We start from the raw sequence: 8,289 nt of genomic DNA, 5'->3' as shown, positions 1-8,289 counted from the left end.
TAAAACTAACATGAAATCCTGATTGTTTCAAAACCAAGACTAATTAATTCCTAAAATTGTTTAAAAACTATTTCATGACGAATTCACAATAAAAATCATTAAAATGCAAAAGTGAACTAATTTTGTGATTTTCATGTTTTGTTCTAAACAAATTTAACCTTAATTGATACTAAAAAATATAAAACTAAAACCTAAATGCAAAAATACATATTTTTGTATTTTATAAAAATTAACATGGCAAATAGAATGCAACAATTATCAGAAAATGACACCAAAATGCACAAAGATTGTAAAATAAAAAATTATTTTGTTTGGAATTTTGGGAATAATCACTAACATGTGCCATAATTTTTGGTACAGCAGTTGTTATTCCTTCGCAATGTATACCTTATACATTTGGCATGCTAACGTGGTGAATCAAAGCGGAGTGACTAAAGTGCAAACAGCCCCACCCGCTAGGAAATTCAATTCTCCGCCGAAATTGGTAGCTAGTCCACAGAAATATGAGCTTGCAAAGCAGCCACCACCACCTACGGAAGAGAAGAAGATGTGGGTGAATCTATTCACAGGGAATCGGCTAGCTTCAAAAGGTATCAATCTGCAATTTATTGCTCCAATAATAAAAAATGGTGTTAAAATGGTTCAATTTGATAAAGCTGAGGTCAGAAAGGAATCTGAAAATTGGAAATATGCACTGATCCTCAACGTGGTTGGAGATTCTCCAACTATTGGGGAAATCACCATATTCCAAGGGAGGCTCTGGACGTTTCAGCATAAACCACACATATACTACCATAACAATTGTTATTTTGTGATAAGATTCTATAGTTGTGGTGATAGTCCTGATGTCTGGACCTCATATGCTGAATAGTAAAATAGTGATTGTCAAGCCCTAGAGTACCAATTTTAATTTTAGTGAGGAGATACTCAAAACAATTCCCCTTTGGGTAACGTTTCCTAACTTACCCCTGAGTTGCTGGAGTCCCAACTCTCTGAGCATGCTAGCTAGTGTATTAGGCACCCTGTATGTGCTGATGAATGCACCTCTCGCAAAGAGAGGATTTTGTATGCTCGAGTGCTTATTGAAATGGACATTATTGTCCCATTACCTAAAACTGTCAAGTTGTTGGATTCATTTGGCAAGCGCTATGACCAAGAAGTTAGATATGAATGGTGGCCTCAGTACTGCCGAGTATGCTGCCAACTTGGACATATCTGTCAGGCCGAGCAAGCAAAGCCCCAACCTAAGAAAGCCAAAGCTGAGACAAGGAATACTAAGAAAGTTTGGCAAAGTAAGGATGTCCCAGCATCACCAATACCTGAGGTGCCACCAGAGGAGGTGGAGGGTGATCCTGAAAATGGAAAAGATGGGTGGACAAAAGTAAAAGGGAAAGTAGTTGCAAGGCCTCAGGTATTCGATGAAAGTAGTCAATATCTTGTGGATGTTGAGAATGGTTTCATCCCTATGAGAGGAACCTCATTTCAACAGGTGTTGCAAGCAGCCCTAGGAACAGTGGACACAAGATGCAGCTCTATCCAAGGAGGAAAGCCTCCTCACCCCCACAACAATCACCAATGATTATTGCTACATAGAATGTTAGGGGGTTCAATTAGTTTTTTAAGCACAAGGAGATGAAGAAGATAGTAAGTAAAGAGAAAATAGTAGTTTGAGCTATTACGGAACATAGAGTCATTAAACAAAATGCCTCAAGGATTATAAATAAAGTCTTTCCTACCTGGAGTTGGCATGATAATTATGATATTAATGGGCGAGGAAGGATCTAGCTATTATGGGATCGAAGGTTGGTTGATGTTACAGTACTTTGTACAAGCTCTCAGTTCCTTTACTGTGCTATTATAAGTGCAGACTGATTTATTGAGTTTGAATTCACTACAATGTATGGCCTTCACACAATTGCTGATAGGAAACACCTTTGGCAGGATCTGATAGGAATAGAGTCCAATATTCAGAGCCCGTGGCTCATTATGGGAGATTTCAATGCAATACTCCAACTTGATAACAGAATGGGAGAAAGTGAAATACAAGATATAGCGGTGAAAGACTTTGAGGAGTTCTTGGGGTTAATTGGTCTAACAATGATAAAAAGAGTGGGAAGATTCTATACTTGGACTAATTCACACATTCACAGTAGGATTGATAGAGCCCTGGTCAATCCTTCTTGAATGTCTCTATGGCCCAGCTTACAGTTGAAGCAAAAGATCCTTATTTTTCTGACCATTCCATTCTTTGCATTAAATTCAGTAGCAACCCAAGAAAGGTGGCAAGACCCTTTAGGTTCTTGAATCACTTGACCGTTCATACCTAATTTCTTAATATTGTCTTTACTTGTATTGTGCAAGGGGAGTATATGTACCACGTCTGGCACAAGCTCAAACTAATGAAGGAAGGGATGAAAGCTTTAAACGAACATAGGTTCTGTAAAGTCGAGCAGAAGATGTAAAATACCAGGCAAGATCTATGTGATATTCAAGAGAAGCTATGAACCTGCTACATTGATCCCACTTTATATGCTACAGAGAAAGAGCTTAAACTTAACTTAGAGAAATGGATCCTAGTAGATAAAAATATTCTGAGACAACAATCTAGAGTTCAATGGTTGAGGCTAGGAGACACCAACTCATCTTTTTCCATGCCTATATCAAGAATAGGATTGCCCAGAATCACACTAAAGGGCTGATCACTATTAGTGGAGATGTGGTACACACTGACAGGGCAATTGAAGCAGAGATCATTGGATTTTACAAGGGACTGCTAGGCATTTGTGCTACACAACTACCTGCAATTACACCTAGTATTCTAGGTGCTGGCCTTGAAAGATATATCTACCCCTTATAGCTCCAGTCATAAGAGAAGAAGTCTACCTAGCCTTGAAAGATATATCTGATCTGAAGTCCCCAGGATGTGATGGATTTAATGCATTCTTCTTCAAGAAAGCATGGCCTATTATTGGAGATGGTGTTTTAGATGTCGCGATCCAGTTTTTTCAGACTGCATGGATGTATTAACTGCACCATTGTTACCTTGATTCTTAAGGTACAATCTCCCTCTACTATTAAGGAGTTTAGGCCCATATCTTGCTGCACTATGCTATACAAACTGATCTCTAAGGTTATTACAAAGAGGATATAGAATGTCATGGATTACTTAGTTGATAGTAGCCAGACTACCTTTGTTCCTAGGAGGGTCATACCTGATAATATCCTATTGAGCCATGAATTGGTAAGGGACTATGGGAGGAAGGGTACTTCCCCAAGATGTATGCTTAAGATTGACATGCAAAAAGCATATTATTCTGTAAAGTGTGCATTTATTGAGCAAGTGATGTTTGGTCTGAACTTCCCTAGTGCATTTGTGGGCTGGATAATTACATGCCTTAGGACAGTATCTTTCTCAATCATTATAAATAGGAAGCCTTCTAAACTTTTTGATTCCAAAAAGGGCCTGAGGTAAGGGGATCTTGTATCCCCCTTCCTATTTGTTTTAGTGATGGAGTCCTTGAGAAGATTGTTGAAGCAATTGGGGCAAAATCCTTATTTCAATTTTCATCTCAAGTGTGCCAAGCTGAATATCATCCATTTGGGATTTTCAGATGATTCACTTCTTTTCTGTAGAGGTGATGTTGCATCAGTAAAATACTTGATTAAGCATTTTCAGCACTTCTCAGCTGTTTCTGGACTCATAGCTAACCCTGCCAAAAGCTCAATCTACTTTGAAGGCATGACTACTGATGTGCAACAAGAAATTTTGCAGATACTTGGATTCACTAAAGGAGAACTCCCCTTCAGATACTTAGGGGATCCTCTTAGCTCCAAAAGAGTTTCATTTGTACAATGTAACCCTCTGCTAGATAAGATTCTGCAGAGAATCAAATCCTGGACTACCAAGTTTCTATCATATGCTGGTAGAGCACAACTCATTAAATCTGTCTTATTCTCTATACAAGTCTTCTGGGCTCAAATCTTTGTGCTCCCTAAGAAAGTTGTGCAGATCATAAAAGCTGCATGTAAAAGCTTTTTATGGTCTGGTGGTGCTGAACTCTCAAAGAAAGCATTATTGACCTAGGACAGAGTATGTCAACCGACAACTGCTGGGGGCTTAAACATTTTAGACATCACTGCTTGGAACAAAACGGTTATTAGCAAATTGTTTGGAACTTATGCCAAAAGAAAGATAAACTATGGGTTAAATGGATACACTGCTATTATGAGGCTAGTAGGAACTTCCTGGAGGACATTCCAAAACAGATTTCATAGATCATCCAAAAGATTATGAAGGCATCAAAGTACTATATAGAAGCAGGATATGAACTAACTGATATACACAACATGAATCAGTTCTCTTCAAAGCAATTATACCAGAGGCTAAGAGGTGAGTTTCCAAAGGTGGCCCGGAGGAAAATGGTATGTAATAACCTTGGAATACCCAAATGGATCTTTGTGTTAAGGCTAGTAGCTCATGGCAAGCTATATACAAGGGATACACTAAGTAAATAGGGTATGGCTAGCGATAAAATATGCCCTTTGTGTGGCCAGGAGAATGGAAGTCGCTCCTATTTGTTCTTCGCATGTGAATTGGCTGCTCAAGTCTGGCAGAAACTTCTGAAATGGCAAGGTATTAACAAGAGGCCTAGGAACTGGGATGATGAGCTACAATGGTCAGTCAGGTTTGCTAGTAGGCGTGTTAGAGCACATGTGTACATAATGTGTTTTGTAGCTTCAATCTACTCTATTTGGAGAGAAAGGAACATGAGAGTATTTCAAAACAAGCAACAACCTGTGTACTTAATGACCAAGTAGATAATCCAAGAGGTGTATTTTATAGGTTGTAAGAAACCCAAAGTAGCTAATTGGTTGGCAAGTTTTGATTTCTATCCTACATAAGTAGTAAGTAGTTTGCCTTGGTGGTTTTAGTATATAGTTGATTTTGATCATGAGCCTGACGGAAGTGTTGGAACTACTGTCCAACAGTCAGTCGCCGAATGCTTTATAATGCAACACCCATTTTGGTAATAAAATTTTTATTTACCAATAAAAAAATGACGGCTAGGCTTTATGAAGAGAATTCTCTTCAACTTTTATAGGATATCTATACTGTGTAAATCCCTTGGTGGTACTGACATCTTCTAACATAGGTTTCTCCATCCTCGAGGCTCGAACTCCAGACTTCTAGTAAAGACCGAACGGATCCGATATATCTCACAAGACATCCACACCCCTTCGCGGTGCCAAAACATCTTGATATAAACATGGACGAATTAGAATAATCAATATTTTTTGTGTACTCTTACTAGTTTTTTTCCTTTAGCTTTCACGTCTCTAATATTGGTAGTTCTTCTAATTCTCCGATAAAACAGGTAGATAGTCATGTTGTGGTGTTAGAGGACAAGGATGTAGTCAAAGCAATTGTTGAATATGTGAATAGAACTGGAGTAGAGGCATTGATTTTTGGTGCTGCAAGAAAAGACGGTTTTCTCAGGTATGACTCCATCATTAACAAGAATTAATTAATAATCTGATAAAATTATGTAACAAACATGTTATGATATATATTAACTATTATTAATAATGCTCATCGTTCTAAACTTACCATAGGGATATGTAGATATTAGTGCATGATTATGTTACAAACTTGGCTTTAAAATATTTTTTCCAAAAGTTTTTGTGAATAGAAGATAAGGGAAAAAGGTGTGTCTATACATACTTAAATGTATGCATGCCTTTCAAGCTCTGTTGATTTTTCATTTCATATGTTAGATTTGAATAAAACATCTTACTCGCATTGGTAAAAATTTACTCATATTTTATGTTTACATCAAATCTATAGGTGCATTATATGTGTCTGCTCGTATACTTTTCTCACTTCATCATAGTTAATTAAGATGTACTTTCACCTCATTAAATCACTTGACCATAGTAATTTAATATGATTTGGTATAAAAATTCTATGCAAGTAAACTTTTACCTCTTCAAATGGTCTAATTTCAATAGCCTTCTGCACTGCAGATTCAAAGCCAAAGACATTCCAGGAGGCGTATTAAAAGAGGTTCCTGATTTTTGTACTGTACATATCATCTCCAAATACGAAAAGATAACATCTACACGACCTGCTTCTCGTCCCGCTCCTTTTGTCCATCCACCACCTCACCAGTTCACCAACACTGGATTTGCTAATTCAAGAGGTGAGGTTCTATTCGATTCTAATATGTACGTGGCGGACCTAAGATTTAGAACTCATGTGTGCTTGCCGATAATAGTCTCAGAAGCAGAGGGAGAAAAAGTTTAGTTATGGGTGCTTACTCAATGATTGTTTAAATCCTTTGATAATTGCCTATATTAGGACAGTCCGATGCACTGATCTCTCGTTGTGCGCTTCATAATTTCGTGGCATACCAAATAAGGGATTGTTAGAAGAAACCTCCTATAGTGGACAACTATAGCCCTTTGTATAGGTTGGGTGCTTGTTTAAGGCCATAAAGTGCTCGCTTGAGGAGGCAAACAAAGATAGAATGCTTTTTGAAGATGAATTATCAGCACCTTGAACTGTATACGGACGTAGATGATATCATCACAACCCCTCTTTTCGTACCGCTAGGGATGCTTAACGACACTTCACCAAAAAAGGGTGCATGGCCTCTTTGAGTGAAGAAGAGAGGAGCTTTGTATAGACACTCTTGAGCGCAGGAGCCTAGGAAGGGCCGAACCACAAGGTCTATTATACGCATTCTTGCCCTGCATTTCTGCAAGAGCCTGTTTTCATGGCTTGAACCAATGACTTGATCCAGGTCACATGACAATAATTTTACTAGTTATGTCAAGGCTCCCCTTTTGATAATGGGCTTTTTTCACTTTTAGCCCGCGCCAGAAACTATCTATATTGTAAATATAGCACGGTATAGCCAGTTTTCAGACTGGTCATTCAAAAATAGTCAGCGTTTACGAAGTCAATGAAAAATAGCCACTATTTTGCTGCAACAAAGACCGGTCCAGCATAATATACTAGAGTTCGGTGCACCTGTGTATGAACTCCAGCATATTATGCTGGACTGGTATACTCTGCTGACTCCAGTATAATATACTGGAGCACCAGTGCTCCAAACTCCAGTATATTATACTGGACAATTATACTTGCTTGAACTCCAATATATTATGCTGGAACTCCATCATATTATGCTGGAGTTCCAGCATACTTGTCCTGGAACTCCAGTATAATATGCTGGAGTTCAAGCATACTTATGCTGGAACTCCAGTATAATATACTGACGTATTTTTCGGGTTTTGAACAGTTTTTGCTCAGATTTATCTTTACATGAAAAGTGGCTAAATTTCGATTACTTTTGAAACTGAGCTATTTTTGGCTATTATTTTGAGAGCGGTTATACAATGTCATTTTTCTTTTGCTTAATTGTTTCTATAAATCTACTGTATCTGGTCAAAGGCCTTGCTTCGCATAGGCTCGGGTCAATGGTAACAAAATATATAGAGAGAGAAAAAATTAGGTTGACAAGTATGCAATAGATTACAGTTAAATTCTCCTATTACGGTATTATATGCAAGACTAATACTTGATCAATAATTTAGAGAATTTTCTCTTATTCACAAAGAGAAACAAAACTTTTTTTCTTTATTTTCATTTCTTTCTTTTTTCCCTTCCTTATAATACCTATTTTAAGTTTCACACTTATTCGAAGCATATCTTGAATTTTACATGTATCGTGATTCAGGTAGAGCAAGAAATCAAGAAATGGAGGAAATCAAGAGAGAACTTCAACAAATAAGAGCTCAATTCGTCGAATTAGAGCAACATACGAGGACGATAATTGTTATGTTGTCCGAACTCTACGAGACTATTGGGAGGAACCACAGCCCCTATTCCGCAACACCATCATCTCCACCACCTCCTTCCCCTCCTCCTCCCTGTCCCGTATTTGTTGTAATCTCATAAATGGAATCCGGAAAAGATAGTGTGTATGCAGTGTTATTCCTACCTTACGAAGGTAGAGAGGTTATATTTTTCTTTTAAACGTGAAATAATCGATACTACAATAGTTTAGTTAGTTTTCTTCGGCTATGATTCTTCAACTTTTCTGCACTACTCCAATTTATATTCCTTTCACACAATGTCCTAAATGTTAAAATTTTATCTGGACACAATTCTTTATTTATTAGCACAATGTTTATCCAACATAAAGAAAATAATATAAGCAAAATCGAAATTACATGTTAGAACTCCATAGCCATTATTTTACATGAATTATTAGGTAGAAGAGA

General features: G+C 37.5%; 1 protein-coding gene across 2 annotated transcripts; it reads left to right on the top strand.

The window, feature by feature from the left end:
* Window positions 1–389: 389 nt before the first annotated feature.
* Window positions 390–8,075, top strand: LOC107774763 (uncharacterized). 2 transcript variants are annotated; one of them, XM_016594407.2, is made up of 4 exons: window positions 390–3,055; window positions 5,376–5,497; window positions 6,025–6,200; window positions 7,743–8,075. In XM_016594407.2, the coding sequence occupies exons 1-4, from the start codon at window positions 2,987–2,989 to the stop codon at window positions 7,961–7,963; spliced, it is 588 nt and encodes a 195-aa protein (XP_016449893.1). In that variant the 5' UTR covers window positions 390–2,986; the 3' UTR covers window positions 7,964–8,075. The 2 variants fall into 2 exon arrangements, 1 of the variants encoding a protein (XP_016449893.1); XR_001645592.2 differs by having other exon boundaries at window positions 394–590.
* Window positions 8,076–8,289: the final 214 nt, after the last annotated feature.

The sequence above is a fragment of the Nicotiana tabacum genome, chromosome 5 (assembly GCF_000715075.1).
Source record: "Nicotiana tabacum cultivar K326 chromosome 5, ASM71507v2, whole genome shotgun sequence".
Taxonomy (NCBI): domain Eukaryota; kingdom Viridiplantae; phylum Streptophyta; class Magnoliopsida; order Solanales; family Solanaceae; genus Nicotiana; species Nicotiana tabacum.
This window is presented reverse-complemented; position numbering and strand designations above follow the sequence as displayed.

Excerpts from the sequence above, each read along its gene's own strand:
- LOC107774763 (XM_016594407.2), top strand. The coding sequence starts at position 2,987 with ATGTCGCGATCCAGTTTTTTCAGACTGCATGGATGTATTAACTGCACC. Across the intron at positions 5,498-6,024 it reads AGAAAAGACGGTTTTCTCAG|ATTCAAAGCCAAAGACATTC; the intron begins GTATGACTCCAT and ends TCTGCACTGCAG. Across the intron at positions 6,201-7,742 it reads TGGATTTGCTAATTCAAGAG|GTAGAGCAAGAAATCAAGAA; the intron begins GTGAGGTTCTAT and ends ATCGTGATTCAG.